At 34.6% G+C, this 22550-nt stretch overlaps 2 protein-coding genes across 4 annotated transcripts in view; one reads left to right on the top strand and one right to left on the bottom strand.

Annotated features, from left to right (window-relative positions):
- Positions 1–5039, bottom strand: part of LOC121424604 — a 19570-nt gene extending 14531 nt beyond the window's left edge. The window contains exon 1 of the mRNA XM_041620354.1: positions 4961–5039. The gene's annotated coding sequence lies outside the window, so the exon portion shown is untranslated. The remainder of the gene's footprint in view (positions 1–4960) is intronic.
- Positions 3273–22550, top strand: LOC121424586 (monocarboxylate transporter 4-like). Of its 3 annotated transcripts, none has more exons than XM_041620339.1 (5): positions 3273–3484; positions 4911–5134; positions 13833–13979; positions 15014–15928; positions 22148–22550. In XM_041620339.1, exons 2-5 carry the CDS (start codon positions 4936–4938, stop codon positions 22288–22290), a joined length of 1404 nt encoding a protein of 467 aa, XP_041476273.1. In that variant the 5' UTR covers positions 3273–3484; positions 4911–4935; the 3' UTR covers positions 22291–22550. The 3 variants fall into 3 exon arrangements, with proteins under 3 accessions (XP_041476273.1, XP_041476264.1, XP_041476281.1); XM_041620347.1 differs by lacking the exon at positions 3273–3484 and adding an exon at positions 5429–5479 and having other exon boundaries at positions 5045–5134; XM_041620330.1 differs by lacking the exon at positions 3273–3484 and having other exon boundaries at positions 4860–5134.

Genomic DNA, 22550 nt, shown 5'->3' with positions numbered 1-22550 from the left:
ATTTATAATGAAAGGATGCCTGATCTAAATCTTACTTATGATACAAATGACTTATCAATAAAAGACACATCTTCTGATTATGTATTGCCTCAGGATTTAAAATGTAAAAAATTAGCATCTTCAAATTTTTCAGCTCTACATTATAATATAAGAAGCTTGTGTAAAAATTTTGACCATTTACAATTGTTTCTCAACTCACTGAATGAAGAAATATCTGTCGTAGGTTTATGCGAAACCTGGTTATCCGATCAACTTACTTCTCTTGTTCATTTTGATGATTATGCAATCGTTGTCAATAATAGAGTAAATAAATAATTTTGGTGTTACTACGACGCTCACTGATAATGTTTTCACAAACATCCACGGTTATTTAGACATGAGTATAATAGTATCTGATCTAACAGATCACTTGCCTGTATTTGTTTCTTCTCCCCACATTTTTAATACTAAACAAAACTATTCAACATTTCGAGGTTCAAGAAGAATGTCAGAACAAAATACTAGACGTTTTACAGAATGCTTGTCTCAGGTTGACTGGCCCACGGTACTAAATACAACTGATGCTAACCAAGCTTATGATGAATTTCTAAATATTATTCTACCTTTATTTGACCATTATTTTCCAGTAAGAACATTATCAAAATCAAATTATAAAAAAGTACCACGCTCTCCCTGGATCACACGGTCTCTACTTAAATCAATAAACAAGAAAAATAAACTATACTATAAATATAAATCCACAGGTACAGATGACACTAAATCTAAATATTCAATTTATAGAAATACCCTAACATCAGTGCTGAGACAAGCCAAAAGAAACTATTTTTTCTCTTTATTTGAAACTCATAAAAAAGATACAAGGTCAACCTGGAAAGTGATAAATCAAGTTTTTAAGAAGGAAGGATCAAAAAAGAATATTAATAGGATCTTCGACCAAAACAAGGAAATTACAGATGATGCCGAAGCATTCAATTCCTTCTTTGTAAACATTGGCCCAAATTTGGCTAATGCTATACCTAATAGTAACAAACCCTTTCATTCTATTTTGCCAAACCGTAATCCTCGTACCATATTCTTTTTCACCCGTTTCCGAGCACGAAATTATAGAAACAGTTAAAAATCTACCGGCAAAAAAAGTTCTGGTTATGATGGTATTTCTTATGATTTTCTCATTAAAATTATTGATAAAATTGTGATGCCCTTGACGCACGTATGCAATCTTTCTCTACAGTGTGGTATTGTCCCTAATAAAATGAAGGTTGTTAAAGTTATACCTATCCATAAAAAGGGTTCAGAGGATGAATTGGGTAACTATCGCCCTATTTCACTACTGACTACTTTCTCCAAGATTTCAGAAAAAAGGTGTATTCTCGTACAATAAAATTTCTTACGAATTGTAATATTTTTATTAATTCACAATTTGGCTTTCGTAAAAAAGCATTCAACAGTTCATGCAATAATGTTATTAATCGATAAAGTTACGAAGGCAATTGATAACAAATCTTATGTTGCTGGTATTTTTCTGGACTTCTCCAAGGCCATTGATACGATCAACCATGAAATACTTTTATACAAGCTTTCTCATTATGGGATTCGTGGAAAGGCCTTGGAGTGGTTCAGAAGTTACCTTATAAACATAACTCAATTTGTGGTCATTAATAACTCCGATTCTCAGATACAGCAAATTTCATGTGGCGTGCCTCAGGGTTCCCTTTTGGGTCCATTGCTATTTATTTTATACATCAATGATTTCCAAAGCTCATCCTCTTTATTATCGTTTCTTCTTTTCGCAGATGACACGAGCTTATTGTTTACACACAGCAATCCTCAAATCCTTCTTGAAAGACTAAATGTTGAATTTTGCTCTGTGTGTGATTGGATACAAGCTAATAAGTTATCCCTAAATTTCAAAAAGACACATTATATGGTTTTTAGCAACTCATTACACACATTGCCAGGTCTTGTTTATATGAATGGTAATGTTTTAGAACAAATTGAATCAACAAAATTTCTTGGTATCTTTATTGATTGTAAATTATCATGGAAAGTTCACATTGATCACCTTTGTAAATTGCTCTCAAGAATGTTGGAGTCATAACTAAACTTAAGCCTCATTTTCCGCATCACATTTTGAAACTATTGTATTCCACTTTATTGTTACCATATCTGAATAATGGAATTTTAGCCTGGGGAAATGCCTCTAAGACAAAACTTGAATCCATACTTAAAATTCAAAGAAGAGCCGTGAGGATAATTTCTTCTTCTGACTTTTTGGCTCATACTAATCCGCTATTTTATTCAAACAAGTTATTGAAAGTAACCGATTTATATCATTATTTTGTTGGTATATTTATGTATCAACTAAGTAAACAGGAATTACCAAGTGTATTCTCTGATTTGCTTGTTCAAAATCAAGAAATCCATTCTTACCCAACTCGATAAGTACACAATTTCCACATTTCCCAGTGCGCACTGTTCTTGCCCTTAAATCATTTGCTTTTACAGGGCCTTCCTTTTGGAATAATTTAGACACCCATATTATTCAGGCGCTCTCTCTATATTCTTTTAAATGTAGGCTGTAAACATTTCTTTTACAATCGTATGCTAGCCAGCGGTTAAGCGCCTTGCTCCAGTGACTATCTTGTAGATCTCTTTATAATGTATTGAGTATTTTCATTTTATTGATGTCGCTTCATTGCGTTAGGAGTTTTTAATCCTTGATTATTTTCTTCTGGGAACCTATATGTCTACAAGCTTTGCTTTTAAATAGGTTCCTCATATTTCACGTAATTGTATTTTCTTGTTAAATACTACGACTATGTATTTTTTGTCATCATGTATTCATAATTGTGTTCAAGATGTATGTTTTTGTGGAATGTGAAACAATAAATCAAATAAAAAAAGCATGTTTATTTATTTATTAATGCATGTTCACAGTGTATAAATACATATAAAACACAAGGAAATAATCAACATACAAAGGTGTTACAACACAAGCTAAAATCTTGACTGGTTGAACCCCATTTTAAACTGGTGTTGCATCTAACAAAACCAAATAAAAATGTAAGAGAATAAATCAATTCAAACTATTAATAAAGGCATTGAGCTTTGAACGCAGCTCTGCGAAATAGTGTTTATCTATGCTCATCACATTCTATTGTCCCGAATGGTACATTCATGAATAGCATGGAAATGAAGGGGGTTATGCGATCTAAAAAACCGGGTCAAATATTCAGTTTTAATGAGAAGAAATATCATGAATACTATATTCTTTCGTACCGGCTGTGTGACTTTATGTAATCTTATCTGAGTTGTTCAATATCTACGCACACCTACTGGTATTCGGATAAACATTTGTAGAGATGCTGATGTGGTATTGAAAAGAGGGTTAGTTTCACTTGACTAGACATTGTGAAAATATTAAGGAGGGGTTTTGTGTTAGTGGAAGACTTTATTGGTACATTATTGATCAAGTCAGCAATAGGTAAGTTGAGTTTTGAGAATCAACTTCGATTATTTCCTATCGTTTTATTGGTTTACATTAATTCAGTTCCGATCCTTAAACCTGCTAGTGAGCAATCGAGTTCAAATAGAAGAATTTGTGATAGTAGCAAGTAGTAATATATGTAGTAGTATATAGTATTAGTAGTAATTGGAGTATAGTAGTTGGAGTATAGTATTAGTAGTAGTAATAACATTAGTAGTATAGTAGTTGAAGTATAGTAGTAGTAGTAGTAGTTGTAGTAGTAGTAGTAGTAGTAGTAGTAGTAGTAGTAGTAGCAATATTAATAGCAGTAGCCAAGTATTATTATTATTATTAGTAGTAGTAGTAGTAGTAGCAGTGGCCAAGTATTATTATTATTATTACCATTTATTACTATTATTATTATTATAATTAGTAGTAGTAGTAGTAGTAGTAGTAGTAGTAGTAGTAGGAGTAGTAGAAGTAGTAGTAGTATCAGTACTAGTATCAGTAGTAGTAGTAGTAGTAGTAGCAATATTAATAGCAGTAGCCAAGTTTTATTTTTTAGTAGTAGTAGTAGTAGTAGTAGAAGTGGCCAAGTATTTTATCATAATTAGTAGTAGTAGTAGTAATCGTAGCCATAGTAGCAGTAGTCGCAGTAGTAGTAGTAGTAGAAGTGGTAGTAGAAGTAGTAGTAGTAGTAGTAGTAGAAGTAGAAGTAGTAGTAGTAATAGTAGTAGTAGTAATAGTAGTAGTAGTAATCGTAGCCATAGTAGCAGTAGTCGCAGTAGTAGTAGAAGTAGTAGTAGAAGTAGTAGTATCAGTATCAGTAGTAGTAGTAGTAGTAGCAGCAGCAGTAGTAGTAGTAGTAGTTGGTAGTAGTAGTAGGTAGTAATAGTAGTAGTATCAGTAGATGTAGTAGTAGTAGTCGTAGTAGTAGTAGTAATATCAGTAGCCAAGTATTTATTATTAGTAGTAGAAGCAGTAGAAGTAAGAGTAGTACTAGTACTAGTAGTAGTAGTGTACTAGTAGTAGTAGTAGTAGTAGTAGTAGTAGTAATAGCAGTGGCCAAGTATTATCATTATTATCATAATTAGAAGTAGTAGTAGTAGTAGTAATCGTAGCCGTAGTAGCAGTAGTCGCAGTAGTAGAAGTAGTAGTATCAGTAGTAGTAGTAGTAGTAGTAGTAGTAGTAGTAGTAGTAGTAGTAGTAGTAGTAGTAGTAGTAGTAGTAGTAGTAGTAGTAGTAGTAGTATTAGCAGTAGCCAAGTATTATTATCAATAGTAGTAGTAATAGCAGTAGCCAAGTATTATTAGTAGTAGTAGTAGTAATAGGCGGAGGAGGAGAAGGAGGGGTGGGAGGAAGAAGAGTTAGAATGATAACGAAAGTAGTAAAGTATTTACTATACTAGTATACTTTTTATGTTCTATCTTCTATTCACCTTAGCTCTGGGTTTATATTTAAAAGGAAGATGGGGAGAGAAATGCAGGACTCACGTGACAAATGGAGGTATGCCATTCTCCTCAGTCAGTTTACATTTAGCTGTATCGATGTCTCAATCTCCAAATCATTCGGAGTTCTGATTCCTGTCATGGTAGTGGTTCTTCAAACCGATGTACAAGCGTTGGGTTTCGTGTGCAGTCTCCCGTCATCTCTCATATATCTGGCAAGTAAGTATAAATTCAATTCGATTCAAGTTAATTCAAAATGATGTACATGTATCGATGTTTAAACAAAATGATCGCAGCGTGTATATTATTTGGCGCTAGTACCAACCAATTATGATGTTGAACAATAGCTCTATTCCATATTTCATATAAAGACATGCCCAATTAACAAACCCTTTGCCTTCTTGAAAAATCAAGTTTTTTAATGAATGAGGAAATCAACACTTTTATTCAATATCCACTATAGTTTAGATGATCTTTTGCCACTTGCTTATTTTGATTTTTTTATTCTAAAAGGACGAGTCCACCGGAACAAAAAGATGATTTGAATAAACAGAAAAAAATCCAGTAAGCATAACACTGAAAATTTCATCAAAATCGGATGTAAAAATAAGAAAGCCACTTTTCGATGGCATTTTAAAGTTTCGCTTAATTTCGCCAAACAGCTATATTCACATCTGGTCAGTATGCAAATGATGGAACTGATGACATCAACTTACTATCCCTTGTATTTCATTACACAAAGTATGAAATATTCTTATTTTCTGTCCATTGTCATGTGAAACAAAGTTTGATTCGTTCCTGAACATGACTTATTATCACTGCTTTAACATTTGGGGGTTCAAAAAGAGAGTCCTTATTGTCAAATCTGTAAAAATTGAAATATTATATAATTCAAACGATACAAAACAAAAGAAATAGTGAGTGAGGGACATCATCAATTCTCCCATTTGCACATCTCTGAGTTGTGCACGTAACACTTTTTGGAAAAACAAAGAAAATCACGCGGCGAAAATTTAAAATGTCATCACTTTTATTTTACATCCGATTTCTATGAAATGTTCAGCATTATATACTTGTTTGATTTTTCTTAGAAAGATAAAAATACTAAAACCCGTAAAATGGTGTGGGCCCTATGGCTTTGTTTTGTAACAATACAACAGCGATATCTGAAAATAATACGTGACCTGTTGGTATTATTTGCTCCCCTCATTCAAAAGAATACCAGGCGCAAAGGGTAACTTTGAAGTGAAATGCAGGGGGTTAAATCCCATACAATATATCAATTAGTATATCGAAATGGAAAGGGATAAGAAAAGAAAAAGGAGGAAGAAAAACGAAGAAAATAATTGGCTTGAAAAGAAAGTCTCTTTAATATCAATGCGCAACATGTCATTTTTCTGCATTTCTGGTAAAGAAACTTGCTATGTTTATTTAGAAAAAAAAGTTTTTATTTAACATAAAGCATTTTTGTTCTTAATGAAGTATTACTTTGTTATCACCGAATGCATTTACTGATATTGCTCAGAAGACATAGGAAGCTAATGTTGTATTTTCTACGACTATCTTTTTTTTTCTTTCTTCTTTCTAGAACAGGTTGCCTTACGAATACATTCCTTAGAACGGGTCGCCTGAGTGCGTATAAAGTGGAACGGGCATGCATACGTGCATCGCTCTGCGGCCGCTTTTCACCAAAATTGCGGCTCATTGTAGAAGATCATTTCGGCTGGAACGGTGTAACGGAAAATATGCAAAGCTTTGGAGCGAATTTCTTTCTTCTTTTTTTCTCCATAAGAAGAAAATGCTATGCTTTGTAGCGGCTTACTTTGTTCTTTTTCTCAATAAGACAAAAAATACTATGCCTTGGAACGGAAATTTGAGTGTAAAAATGGGAGTTCCCTCTGATGCAGCAAATACCCACTACGATATATACTGAGTGCCCCCCCCTCGGGCTTACATGTCGTATGAATTCCAACACTTGTTATAAAGGAGACCTTGTTATGTACGTTGTTCCCCTGTTTTTATCATGTAAAAGCAAATATTTCTATCATCCTTGGTTTACATGCGCATTTCTACATTATACCAGTGCAAATGAGATTATTCAGCTGTTACATTTTAAAATGGCTTCCCCTTTTCAGAGTCAAAATTCCACCTCATTTGGCACAGGGTCCATTTATATTTGCCCTATTCTTAACGTAAATTCATGCATGACAGGGATCTCATATAATTGCGTCTCCGATACAGTACACGTTTCGTCTACTCTGCTTTTTATACATTTTTCTCTTCCATTTTAAATGAAACCATTCATTGATTATTTTGTCAGATGTATTGCAAAAAATATTAATTGCACTCAGATGACATTATAATTAATTCGGGTTTTTTTAATAGGTTACAATTTACAGCACGTGAATATGTCGAATTCCCATGTAATTGAGGATCTTTGTTGCTCGTTTCTACATCTTGTTTTACCGTTCATTGGCCCTTACTTCCATTTTGTACAATTAAAATGTTAACTGATAATTGCTCTGTTACATTCTCTATCTTCCACTGCTTTACATTCCAACCACATTTATTTGTGAATGCAGTAGCGGACCGTGACCCGGAAGAGACAAAGCATTGGGGGAGGGACACTGCATTGTCTGTGAACAATGCTGTGCCCCCCCCCCCCCGATGCTTTGTCTCCTCCGGGTCACGGTCCGCCACTGTGTCAATGACATCCTTTTCTCTTTTTTCTAAGAAAGCTGGATTTTTTTCATTCCAAAATGCTGTTTGACACCAGTTTACGAATGTACATGTACAGGATCTACTCTGATTATTATATTCCCATATTCGTTCAGCATGATTTGGTTACATCATGTGCATGTATATGGGGTTTTAATTAATTTTTTTTATGACAATGATTAATTAATGCACTGTCCCCGAGTCTGTCAGATCGTCACGCAAAGCTGTACATGATTGTATACGGACTCTTTATTCATTGCTTTTAGCATACACCTCTTGCACATACCAAACATTGTTCTTTCATGCTTTATTCAACAGATTTACTGAATGCCGAAATCTATTCACCCCAAAGTAAATACCGTAAGGGCATTTGTATTCAACCCGGCATAATTCAAAGATTTTGACATATTCCCCAAAATACTTAAAAATATGGAATCTATCTTAATTTCATACCTATGTTATTTCCAGGGTAATCTGTTGTCGGTAATTTCTTTATCAATCTGTCGACTGTATGCGCGGAGGATCGAATTATGCGGCGATGGCCTTTTGCACTGAATGGCACTAGTATTCAACCTAGTGAGGATAGATAGCAAATCTCAAAAGGGTTTAGATTGCTAAATAGTCTGGTCCAGATTTGAGAAAAGTAGACTGCCTTAGGCAAATCGTGTTAATGCTGAATTGAGAAGTGCTTTAACATAATCTGAGGGCGCTGAGTCCAAATTTGCTGTTTGCCAACCTTGATTTTAAAGTTAAAATCCTCAAATTGGCAAAAACAAAATGGCCGCCATTCTACACCCATTTTTACTCTATTCTGACCCCCACAACTTGTAACAAAAATGTTTGTCAACGGTTTTTGGTATTATTTGATCTAAAAAATAACATACTAAAAATCCACCAAAATCCGTATCCGGGAAAGTGGTTATTTTCAAGATGGCGTCTAAGATGGCCGCCATTAACTGAAAATTAAAATAACCGGCACGTTATCTACCCTAGACACCTTTTTCGGTGCATACATGTATTCAATGGTGGAGGGCGAAAAAAGGAGAGTGAACATAAGCACTCAAGGGTACCTGAAAATCCAAGATTGCGTAAAAATGGCTGCCATGGCCTAAAAATTCATTATTCATCTTCTACGTATTTTAGTGTCTTTTATTTGGGTTGTATTCATTGGTGATTTCAAGGGTCAAGAAGTAAACCGGGACAAGTTACAAGAAAGTCAACAGTCCACTATGTCCAAAAATCCAAGATGGCTTTCCAAATTGGAGTCTAAAATAGCTGTTGTTATCTAAAACCCCCCAAACCTGACATGTTTGTTTAATACCTGCCTTGGGCATATGATGTTGGTGTCTAACCCATGGTTTAATGGGTCAAGAAATATGTTGGGACAAGTAAAAAAGACAGTCTATGGTCCTCCATGTCCAAAAATCCAGGATGGTTTGCAAAAAGGGAGTATAAAATGTCTGTCGTTAATTACAAACCGACACAGTTTGTTTTATAAGCGCCTGGAGAATATTATTTTTTAGTGTAACGCATGGTTTAAAGGGTCAAGTATTAGATAAGAAAAAGTTACAAGGACAGTTAGTGGTTCCATTATGTCCAAAAATCCATAATGGCTTCAAAAAGTGGAGCCTATATAGGCCATTCTCACCGAAAACTGACATAGTTTGTTTAGTATCAGCCCGGGGTATATGATTTTGGTGTTTAACCCATGGTTTAAAGGGTCAAGTAATAAATAAGGACAAGTTACGGGACAGTCAGAGGTTCAGCATGTCCAAGAATCCAAAAAAGGCTTCCAAAATTGGAGTCTAAAATGGCTATTGTTACCTAAAAACTGTCATAGATCGTTTAATATCCGCCTGGGTTATATGATTATGTTGTCTAACCCTTGGTTTAAACGGTCAAGTAATACATTATGATAAGTTACAAGGGTAATCAATGGTCCTGTATGTCTAAAAATCCAAGATGGCTTCCAATTAAGGAGTCTAAAATGGCTGCTGATACTAAAAAATTGACATAATCTATTTAAAATCCATTTGGGAAATATGATGTTAGTGTCTACACTATGGTTTCGAGGGTTGAATAATACTTTTGGATTAGTTACAATTGTATGAAGCGGTCCATTTTATCTCTTATTTAAAGTTGGCTTTCAAAGTGAGTCTTATTTATAAGACTTCCATCAGCTAAACATAGTCATAATTAGGTGAACAAAATCTACACTACATGTATTGTAGTTTGAAGGCTGATATAATAAATCGGAAGCAAAGCGACTTCTAAAATTGCGTGTGACTGGATAGTCCTGAACACAAAAATGATGTGTCTTGAAATACTTATCAGTGAATTATGGAAATTTTTTAATTGTTTTTTTTATGTTTACTTATTGTTGCACCACCACCTAATTATGTCACTAATTCTTGTAAAACATATTTTCATGAGTCTTAGAAACAGAGTCACCAAAATAGTGGCACTAGATCGGATATGAAGTATTGTCATTTTTGTAACAATGGTGGCCAATTTGAATGTAATTTTTGGAGCGTTCTTCAATTTTTTGACAAAATGGACAACAGTGTAATCTGTAATCTGTCTTCACTTATATCATATGACCCTTTAGATCATGAGAAAGGCGCAAAAATGTTCTTACATTGTAGGTAGATAGTATATGAACTTTGCAGCCAGATTTTTAAGAAATAACAACTTTTTTGTAAGCCATCATTATTATTATTATTTATATGATTTATTTTATTCTCGGTAGACCCCAAAGTTATTTCTACCAGGTGGATATTATATGAATTTGGACCATTTCAAGGTTACAACGTCCATTATAGACGCCATTTTGGAAGGTTACCTTGGATTCTATGACACACTCACTGACTATCTCGTAAACATGTCCTGATTCATTATTTGCCTTGAAAGCTTCTTGATGATTTTGATTTTGAGGATTTACTTTATTTTGGAGTTGATGGTACAACGACTGCCGTTGTGGACGCTATGTTGGATTTCCAGGTAACCTTGACAACGTTTTGTAACTATAACCTGTGTAAATAGACTTTGTTTAATCCTAACATGCCTAAGATTCATGAAATAGACATCTAAACTCTTAAAGTTACGAAATTTCAAAAACTTAACCTCGGTTAAGATTTGATGTTGACTTTGCCGCCGCCGTCAGAAAAGCGACGTCCATGTCTTGCTTCTGCTATGCAGGCGAGGAAAAAATGGCGGACACGTTAAAGATATCTCAATGTGAATATGCCAGCATCGCCCCAAATTGTCAAACATTTGGCCATATTATTTATCAAATCAGCAGCTGTGAATCATGGCAGCCATCTTTGAATTAAAGATGGCTGACGAATCAATCGGACACATTATGTTTGCAATCCTGGGTATAAAAAAAAAACGCATATATCCCAATTTTTGAAATATAATCACCCATAAAAATCGTTTGATATGGGAAACTGCATTAAAAATGCCGCCATTTTGTTTTTTGCCGATTTGAGGATGAAAACGTCGGAATCAAGTTTGGCAAACAGCATTTTTGGATTCAGCACCCCTGATTACCTTAAAACAATTGATAAATCAGCATTAACACAAAATGCCTAAAGCACTTTTTCTGAGCACATTTTTTTTAATCTGGACCCGACTAAAATTAGATCTAGATCTATGTAAGTCTCTGGCTTCGATTAATTCCCTGTTTGGTCGCATCTCAAATGGTCTAGTCCATATTCGGTTGGGACGTACGTCCGAGGGCAGATTGAGAAACAGGGCCATCTTTCATCGCTAGGTTGAATGCTAGTGCCGACGGATTGAATACTAGTGCCAAAAACCGTCGCCGTATAATTCGATCGCCCACGCACACAGTCGACTGGTTGAAGAAAAAAATAACGCAAAAAGAATAACCAGCATTTGCTCTTTGAAATAAGACGGGTCTGAAATTCATACCTATGTAAATTCTATATATTTCTTTATATTTGAAGAAATTCTCAAAACGGGTTGAATACTAGTGCCCTTACGGTACTATACAGCTAACGAATTCAATAATGCTTTCAACAAGACAGTTCCAATTTCTATTCCAGATTACTTTTGTTTAAAAAAAATTGATACGCTTTGCGAACTTTTATCCATTCTTGATACATTTCCAATATTTATCATAGGCCTCACAGCGACTTGGTTGCATTCAACCTCACCTTCCATTCTCAATATCGATAATTACAACTTTCTCCACATTGATCGTAAAATTGGTAAGGGGGTGGCGTCGCTTTCTATATTCATAACGATTTGAATTTCAAACTAAGACATGATATTGAGCTGGAAAATGAAGAATACTTATTCAAAGAAAGTACTTATGCTAAAAATAAAAATAAAATAATCGGTGTTATTTAGAGGTCCCCAATCAGTTTAGCTGAAACATTTTCAAATAAATTGGTAGTCAGTCTTGATTCAATTTCGCGTGAAAACAAAGATATTTATATCATGGGCGACTTTAACATTGATCTATCATTTCTCTACAACACAGTCGGTCGACATTTTACAAATTTATTATCATCTTTTGGACTTCAACATCTTTTACAAACGTATCCAATACAATACCTAATAGCTTGCTATCGCACCTGATAACAATAATGGAATACTTTACGATGAAATTTCAGACCATCTGCCTATTTTTGCAATGTATCCAAACGATAACGCCAACTCAAAGCTACTGACAAATCAAATACTATGCGAAGGAAAAGAACCCATCGTAATATTGAATCCTTGAAGGTAGACATGGTAGATTTGGCTGAAGAATCATGGCAAGATATTTATCTTGAACATAATGTTAATGACTCTTATGAAAGATTATTGGACAAACTTCTTTATTATTACGAAAAAAAAATGTGCCATCAATAAAAATCAAATCGAGTAAAAAGAAGAGCAAACAACCTTGGATTACCCAAAGTATAATCAAATCCACATTTACTAGAAATAGATAATATAAAATCAATTAAATCGCCTACAACTAAAAATATAAATAAATGCAAAAAATACCGCAACAAATTAACATTAGTTATACGCCAATCTCGTAAATATTACTTTTTTGATAAAATTGAAAATAATAAAGATAATAATTATACATTATGGAAATATATAAAAGAAATATTAGGTAAGAAAAAGGAAACATGTGATAACGTTAATTTCGTACACAAGGGTCAACAAACGCAAGACCCCATTGATGTTTATTATGCATTTAATAATTTCTTCAATAATATTGGCCCAAAACTAGCTTCAAAAATAACATCTAATGATGATGACTTTTTTGAATATTTAAATGATTTTCCAGAACATTCTTTATTTTTTAATCCAACAAATACTAACGAGATTTCTTTATTACTGGGTATCTCTAAAATACGTGAGAGAATAGTTTATAAGTATTTATATTATTTTTTGAATAGCAATTGAATGTGCACTCACCCACTAGCACTCACTCGCACTTTTTATTATTTTTTATCTTTATCTTATCCTCCCCACTAAATATCTAAACTTTCATACTTTCTATTTCGTGACATCATTTCATCGAATTATATTACGGTTCCCTTGTAGCCCTCCCTCGTGAATGCTATTGCTTCAAGCAGTTACCTGATTATTATAGCTGGTCCCTGGATTTTTACCCACTTTACTATTTTACATGCTTCATTTAATTTTCAGTATAATACATTATTTATTATTTCGATTGTCACACAAAAATATGATCATTCATGTTATTATTATTATTATTGTATCAAGTTTTTTGTTTAATTTGTTATTGATTTATGAATAAAATGCAGAAACTCCTGCAGAAAAATGCCATTAAAGGAATAATCACATTATGTTCGTTTCCCACAAGCAAAGAATCAGACGTCGGCGATACTCTCACAATTGTTTGGACAAAACTGCGAAACTGTTGAAAATAAAATATCGTCCGATTTGACAATATTTGCTAAGAATGGCCAATTATGATGGTCATTATTACCAGCCTGTTGGTTAACACGACAATGGGTTGATATTGCGTCTTGGCGATTTCCCCATGATCAAGATGATGGTCAGACACCACAATCAACCAAACCATTGGTTGATTTTAAGAGTTACATTTTAAAATGACTTCCCCCTTTTCAGAGTCAAAATTGTTTGTGCTGACACTCTTTTTCTATGACTTAACATTCAGTCGTTGCGTATGTTCACGATATCACAGGTCCCATCGTTGCCTATACCTTGGATAAGGGTTGGATGTCACCACGGATGTGCGCTCTGCTCGGTGCAATCTTCTCATCTGCTTGTCTTGTGACCGGTGGGATGATCTCATCCATTCCAGCACTTTCCTTGAGTCTTGCAATCACAGGTAGGTCCTTCCGCCTTCGCTTATCGACGATGGCGTTGGAAAGTTTAGGGCTATGGGTCAAAGAGGACACGGTGGTTTGCTTCTCAAATCTTGTGTCTGCATATGCTTTCTTAGGGGAACCCACAAACGGTAGCGTCTAAAAAAAATTGAAAAGGCAAGGGGTAGGAAGGGCGAACCTTTCTTGCCACTCAACGGCTTGTCCATCCATGCTTGAAACCTTCTGACACCATGCTGTTGTGGGTAAACTCTTTCGTAAGTTCAGTCAGATATGACTATAGCACTGCTTCCCACATGTAACATTTTAATTGAAGACAGATTGACATGGTTACAGTACAAAAAATAGATATATATAGACTGTATAAGGCAAGAATAATAACTACTCTAGTGAAAAAAATACTAAGAACTTATATCCCATATTCTATCTAACTCATTAACGATGTAAGAGATTCCTCTACCATATATTGACCAAATCTTGTAGATGAGGGAATTCTAATCATAGGTACCAGTGTCAATCATGTCAATAAGTTCGGCATCTAGTTGTAATCCGAATAGATTAGTCTAACTATGCGGCAATAAAATGAATTTATTGGGCCAAGGGGTATATCATAATATCGATCTGAAATAAAGATGTGATAAAACATATACTGTGTATCTTGTTAGATAACAGAGACTTTTAGGAGCAGTGAACGAGAACTACGTAGCAGTCGTCAGATCGTTCGAGTCAACGTCGTCGTCTGCCCTTGTTCACTACTGATGCGAAACTGTGTTTTAAAAGGGAAATGTTGATCTTGAAGTGCTGGGCTTGAACGGTAAAAATGACGCCACCCACGTGCACGTCGACTATGATTTTGGAGAACCGCAAAATAAATGTGGCGAGGTTCTCGATTCTGATAGTGGACGTGTGTGAGGACCTTAGGCATAATGGAACGCCAAAAAATGACGTCATCTCGTATCGGTCGTCTATGTCGACGTGCATTTCTAAATGTGCTCAATGTCTACTTAAAACTACCTAACATTCATTTTTTTTTATCCAGGCACTGGGTTGTCTATGGGTTACCTGTCGTCGAAAATAATGCTGAACGAATATTTCATAGAGAGTTACGTTCTGGCTGCTGGAATCGCCAACATGGGGAACACCGCTGGCGCCCTTATCGCACCTTACATTGTGGAGAGAGCTCTTAGCGCATATGGCTACGTCGGAGCTATGGTCATTCTAGGCGGTCTTAGTTTGCACGCCATTCCAGCGAGCGTTGCCTTGAGAAATCGCACAGATGGTATAGAAGAGAATAGAAATAAGGAGGTAGGGAAGATGCCTACAGTGATTCCGGAAGAAAAAATGCCATCTCTAAGTTCTTCCTTGAAGTCAAGAAAGCGGACGCACTCTTATCGTAGACTCATCGAAGATGGAGACGACCGACATCTAATTCCTGAAGCGGACCTTGAAAATAGTCACGATACAACCAGAGACAAATTCAGATCATGGCTTCAGAGTTGCATTTGTATAAAAGAACCTCTCATGTGCGTTTCTTCTCCTTCTATTTTCTTGACCATGTATGGACTGACTACTTGGATTCTCTTCTTGGTGCCGAGGGCTGAATGGCACGGTATCCCAGGCTCAAAGGCGGTGATATTATCAACTCTTGCCGGTGCAGGGGGTATCGTGGGACGGTTGGTTTACATCGCGTTGATCTACGCAGGTTGTAACGCCATAGTCATATCGCTCGCCTTCAACCTCATCACAGCAATTACATTTCTGCTTGATCCACTTATTAATACCTTTCCCGAGATGGGCGCTGTGGCATTTGCTCAAGGTTGGTGTATCTTTACCTGTCTCATTTCGACGTCTGCCTATCCGAAGTATGCTGTCGCTCCCGAAAACTTTACTTTCGCTGTTGGTCTTCAGGGTCTGTTGGCTGGAATGGGAGGAATGATTGGCGGTTTCATGTCTGGTAAATATGCTAATGTTATTATGTTATGCTCAAATGTTACTCACGTAGATGTTCAGTTAAAGTAATTTGATTTGGAAAATTATCTGCTTCGTGTGACTTAAAGCTGACAATTAAATGATAATTTTAAATAAGTGCATGCTTAGGTCAGGGTTTGAAATTAACATTGGTAGAAGATGGCATTTAAAAATATAAAATCTCGTCATCTACTGTCTTTGTATTTGAAGATGAAATTGAAAGATCTCTAATTTCGTCATCCAATGTCTTTTGTATTTTGAATATGGATTTCAAAGATTTCATCATCCAACTTCCATTGAGGAAGAAGGTGACATTAAAAGATTTCAAATCTCGTCATTCATTTTTTTAAGGAGATGAATTAAAAGATCCCTTTTCTCGTCATCCAATTTCTTTTAAATAAGATGATGAAATTTAAAGATCATAGATCTCGTCATCCATGTTGCTTTGATTGATAAGATGGAATTCAAGGATCTCAAATCTCGTAATTCAGTTAACATTTGAGTGTTTCAAATTTCGTTGTTCAAGTTCATTTCGGGAAGAAGATGACATCCAAAGATCTCAAATCTCGTCACCCACTTTCCTTTGAGGGAGATGACATTCGAAAAGATAAATATTTTATTCAATTTCTTTTCATTTAAAAAAAGATAAAAGATAAAAAATGTTCATCGAATTTCAGTTAAGGAAGAAAAATGAAACTCAAAGATCTCAAATATCATCATCCAATGTCCTTTGAGGAAGAAGATTAAATTTAAACATCTAAAATCTCGTCATCTAATTTCATTCGAGGAAGAAGACATCCAAATTCTCAAATTCCACCATCCACGTTTACAGATAAAGTCAGAGATATCAAAGTTATCATCCAATTTCTTTTGAATTAAGAAGATAAAAATCAAAGAACTCAAACCTCGTCATCCAATATCCTTTGATTTAAAAATATGAAATTAAAAGGTCTTAAATTTCTTCATTCAATTAACCTTCGATGATTTAGAATCCCTTCATTCAATTAACATTCGAAGATCTTCAATCTCGTCATCCAATAACCTTTGATTTAAGAAGATGAATTCCAAAGGTCTTACTTCTCGTTAATCAATTTCAATCGAGGAAGAAGATGTTATTCAAAGATCTTAAATCTTGTGATTCAATTTCCATTGAAGGAAGAAGGTGACATTCAAAGATTGGAAAATGTCGTTATTCAATTACCTTGCGATTAAAAAGATGACATTCAGAAACCTCAAACTTTGTCATTCGAATATCTTAAGATTAAGAAAATGAGATTCAAAGGTCTCAAATCTCGTCATCCTTTGAGGTAGAACATAATGATGAAATTTCAAAATTTGAAATATCGTCACTCAGTTTGCTTTAATAAAAAAGGTGAAATTTAAGGATCTAAAATTCCGTCATTATTTCAATATCTCAAATCTCGTTATTCAAGTTCCTTCGAGGAAGAAGGTGACATTGGAAAATATAAATACAGTCACCCAATTTGTTTTCATTGATAAGATGGAAGATCTCAAAATTTGTAATTCAATTAATATTTTCAAAATCTCGTTATTTAAGTTAATTTAAGGAAGAAGGTCGCATGCAAAGATCTGAAATCTCGTCATCCACACTCTTTGTTTTTTTAATATGGAATTCAAAGATCTTTAATCTCGTCATCCAACTTTTATTGACAAAAAGGATGACATTCAAAGATCTCAAATCTCGTCATCCACAGTCTTTCTATTTGAATATGAAATTCAAAGACCTCATCATCCAACTTTGAGGAAGAAGATAACATTCAAAGATCTCAAATGTCGCCATCCACTGTCTTTGTATTTTGAAGATGGAATTCAAAGATCTCTAATCTCGTCATCCAGTGTCTTTTTATTTTGAAGATGTAATTCAAAGATCTCTAATCTCGTCATCCAGTGTCTTTCTATTTTGACGATGTAATTCAAAGATCTCTAATCTCGTCATCAACTGTCTTTATATTTTGAAGATGTAATTCAAAGATCTCTAATCTCGTCATCCTTTGTCTTTGTATTTTGAAGATGCAATTCAAAGATCTCTAATCTCGTCATCCAGTGTCTTTGTATTTTGAAGATGGAATTCAAATATCTCTAATCTCGTCATCCAGTGTCTTTGTATTTTGAAGATGCAATTCAAAGATCTCTAATCTCGTCATCCAGTGTCTTTGTATTTTGAAGATGTAATTCAAAGATCTCTAATCTCGTCATCAACTGTCTTTATATTTTGAAGATGTAATTCAAAGATCTCTAATCTCGTCATCCAGTGTCTTTGTATTTTGAAGATGCAATTCAAAGATCTCTAATCTCGTCATCCAGTGTCTTTCTATTTTGAAGATGGAATTCAAAGATCTCTAATCTCGTCATCCAGTGTCTTTCTATTTTGAATGTGCAATTCAAAGATCTCTAATCTCGTCATCCAGTGTCTTTGTATTTTGAAGATGGAATTCAAATATCTCTAATCTCGTCATCCAGTGTCTTTGTATTTTGAAGATGCAATTCAAAGATCTCTAATCTCGTCATCCAGTGTCTTTGTATTTTGAAGATGCAATTCAAAGATCTCTAATCTCGTCATCCAGTGTCTTTCTATTTGAATATGGAATTCAAAGATCTCAAATGTCGTCATCCAGTGTCTTTTTATTTTGAAGATGTAATTCAAAGATCTCTAATCTCGTCATCCAGTGTCTTTCTATTTTGACGATGTAATTCAAAGATCTCTAATCTCGTCATCAACTGTCTTTATATTTTGAAGATGTAATTCAAAGATCTCTAATCTCGTCATCCTTTGTCTTTGTATTTTGAAGATGCAATTCAAAGATCTCTAATCTCGTCATACAGTGTCTTTGTATTTTGAAGATGGAATTCAAAGATCTCTAATCTCGTCTTCCAGTGTCTTTCTACTTTGAAGATGGAATTCAAAGATCTCTAATCTCGTCATCCAGTGTCTTTGTATTTTGAAGATGGAATTCAAAGATCTCTAATCTCGTCATCCAGTGTCTTTGTATTTTGAAGATGGAATTCAAAGATCTCTAATCTCGTCATCCACTGTCTTTGTATTTTGAAGATGGAATTCAAAGATATCTAATCTTGTCATCCAGTGTCTTTCTATTTTGAAGATGGAATTCAAAGATCTCTAATCTCGTTATCCAGTGTCTTTGTATTTTGAAGATGGAATTCAAAGATATCTAATCTCGTCATCCAGTGTCTTTGTATTTTGAAGATGGAATTCAAAGATCTCTAATCTCGTCATCCAGTGTCTTTGTATTTTGAAGATGGAATTCAAAGATCTCTAATCTCGTCATCCAGTGTCTTTCTATTTTGAAGATGGAATTCAAAGATCTCTAATCTCGTCATCCAGTGTCTTTCTATTTTGAATGTGCAATTCAAAGATCTCTAATCTCGTCATCCAGTGTCTTTGTATTTTGAAGATGGAATTCAAATATCTCTAATCTCGTCATCCAGTGTCTTTGTATTTTGAAGATGCAATTCAAAGATCTCTAATCTCGTCATCCAGTGTCTTTGTATTTTGAAGATGCAATTCAAAGATCTCTAATCTCGTCATCCAGTGTCTTTCTATTTGAATATGGAATTCAAAGATCTCAAATGTCGTCATCCAGTGTCTTTGTATTTTGAAGATGTAATTCAAAGATCTCTAATCTCGTCATCCAGTGTCTTTCTATTTTGAAGATGGAATTCAAAGATCTCTAATCTCGTCATCCAGTGTCTTTGTATTTTGAAGATGGAATTCAAATATCTCAAATGTCGTCATCCTTTGTCTTTGTATTTTGAAGATGGAATTCAAAGATCTCTAACCTCGTCATCCAGTGTCTTTCTATTTTGAAGATGGAATTCAAAGATCTCTAATCTCGTCATCTAGTGTCTTTCTATTTTGAAGATGGAATTCAAAGATCTCTCATCTCGTCATCCACTGTCTATGTATTTTGAAGATGCAATTCAAAGATCTCTAATCTCGTCATCCAGTGTCTTTGTATTTTGAAGATGCAATTCAAAGATCTCTAATCTCGTCATCCAGTGTCTTTCTATTTGAATATGGAATTCAAAGATCTCAAATGTCGTCATCCAGTGTCTTTGTATTTTGAAGATGTAATTCAAAGATCTCTAATCTCGTCATCCAGTGTCTTTCTATTTTGAAGATGGAATTCAAAGATCTCTAATCTCGTCATTCAGTGTCTTTGTATTTTGAAGATGGAATTCAAATATCTCAAATGTCGTCATCCTTTGTCTTTGTATTTTGAAGATGGAATTCAAAGATCTCTAACCTCGTCATCCAGTGTCTTTCTATTTTGAAGATGGAATTCAAAGATCTCTAATCTCGTCATCTAGTGTCTTTCTATTTTGAAGATGGAATTCAAAGATCTCTAATCTCGTCATCCACTGTCTTTGTATTTTGAAGATGGAATTCAAAGATCTCTAATCTCGTCTTCCAGTGTCTTTGTATGTTGAATATGGAATTCAAAGATCTCTAATCTCGTCTTCCAGTGTCTTTGTATTTTGAAGATGGAATTCAAAGATCTCTAATCTCGTCATCCACTGTCTTTGTATTTTGAATATGGAATTCAAAGATCTCAAATGTCGTCATCCAGTGTCTTTTTATTTTGAAGATGGAATTCAAAGATCTCTAATCTCGTCTTCCAGTGTCTTTGTATTTTGAATATGGAATTCAAAGACCTTGTCATCTAATTGCCATTGAGGGAAAAGATTACATTTATTCGAAAATATGAAACCTGTCACCCAATTTACTCTGATTTAAGAATTTCAAATTTCTTGATTCAATTAACATTCGACGATATCAAATCAAGTCATTCAATTAACATTTGAAGATCTCAAGTCTCGTAATTCAATTTCCTTTGAATTAAGAAGATGAAATTCGAAGATTAAAGTATTTTCGTCTAATTTACCCTGAATTAAGAGGATAACATCAAAGATATCAAATCTTGTTGTCTAATATCATTTGAGTAAGATCCTCAATCTTGTCATCTTTATTTTATTATATATATATATATTTTTGGGGGATCAAAAGATGATAATATACATGAACTCGAATCGCGCAACCCCCTTCAATATCAATTATTGATGTTAATTATCTTAAATTTCTTATGGATCAGGGTTTTCTAATAAGCCAGTTCGTAGTTCCTTTCTGCGCATGATCAAAAGATTCTACGCATGATTAGAAGGTCATTTGTACTAAAGTGACATGGTGCGCATGCTTTAAAATCTAATGAGATAAGCACCAACTTTGATGTTTTGATTATTCATATATTCTTTTGAATTGTCGTTTTCATTTATATCCACAAAAACAACAATGCTTCCACGAAAGACTGATATTTCACAGTTTGTCAAGTACATTGTGCAACATGCTAAGATATGCATTCAAAGTAGGAATGCAACAAATACCTTCATTCATTAAGTATTCATTGGTGTGCTATTCTAGTCACCTGGTCTATTCAATTTCTTCATCCTGCTATGTAAGGCAAGCTTACGTAATATCTTGCTTTGAAATCTGCCTATCTTGAAAAAAGAAATAAAAGGTCATTTGACCAAAATTGCCCACGAAGTATACGAACTGGTCTATTCCTATATAGCGCACACATTCTAGGTTAAGAGTGCGTGATAGCTCATTCGTAGAGCCGTAGTTTCACAATCCGGTTACCCGTGTTTCATTCCTACTCGGTGTGCTAGTGTCATTTGGTAAAGCATTTGCCCTCAATACCACTTGGAGGGGATAATAAGCTTTTAGTCCTCTGGTTGCTTGCTTCGTCTTTGCAATCACGTAAAATATCACTACAAATTAAGTATCCTCGAGAATGAGAAAACACACGATTGAAAGAAAATATGAGCCCAATACTTCTGAAATTCCAATAGGATGAACATCCGTCTCCTTATAAGGAAACGGATTGGATTTTGTTCATTTACGGTGAAGCTGAAGAAAGCTCTGAATTTGCGGCCTTTGCCAAAATCATATACTAAAATCGCCAAATAAGCAATACATAACAAATACCAAACCCATAATACAGATTTCTTAGAATTCAGCTCCTGTGGTATTTTCTAATCCTGTTTCAATAACACTGACATTTTTTAAATGGTCAAAGATGAGGAACAACGAAGAATAAATTTATATAATGTTCCACTTTAACTAACAATCTTTCACTATACTAATGTCACTTCACTTTGCATGCAGGGTTCATAAAAGATGCCAGTCGGTCCTTCACTACCGTGTTTCTAGTTCTGGGAGGTGTATTCGTCCTAAACACGATAACTACATCGATGTTTTATGCCGCCTATCGCAGGAGAATGACCGCGAACTCGTCGGATGGAGATTGAAATTGATAGCAACCGCACACGTTGTACATCTTGATTTGGGAAATCATGTGTTTTATTTTTTCTGTTTTCAACTTGAGATGAACATTAAACTGATAATGAATTATCATTGATAATAGCCTCCAGTTCGGGGAAAGGCAATTTAGTATACCATAGGCGGGGGGAACGCGTCCACCTCTAAATTTGAGAATTTGAGGAGGGGGGACGCCCCCCCCCCTGAATTTGTTGTTGATGACCTTTTTTTTTTTTGCTTGTCAATTTAT

The sequence above is a fragment of the Lytechinus variegatus genome, chromosome 1 (assembly GCF_018143015.1).
Source record: "Lytechinus variegatus isolate NC3 chromosome 1, Lvar_3.0, whole genome shotgun sequence".
Classification (NCBI taxonomy): domain Eukaryota; kingdom Metazoa; phylum Echinodermata; class Echinoidea; order Temnopleuroida; family Toxopneustidae; genus Lytechinus; species Lytechinus variegatus.
This window is presented reverse-complemented; position numbering and strand designations above follow the sequence as displayed.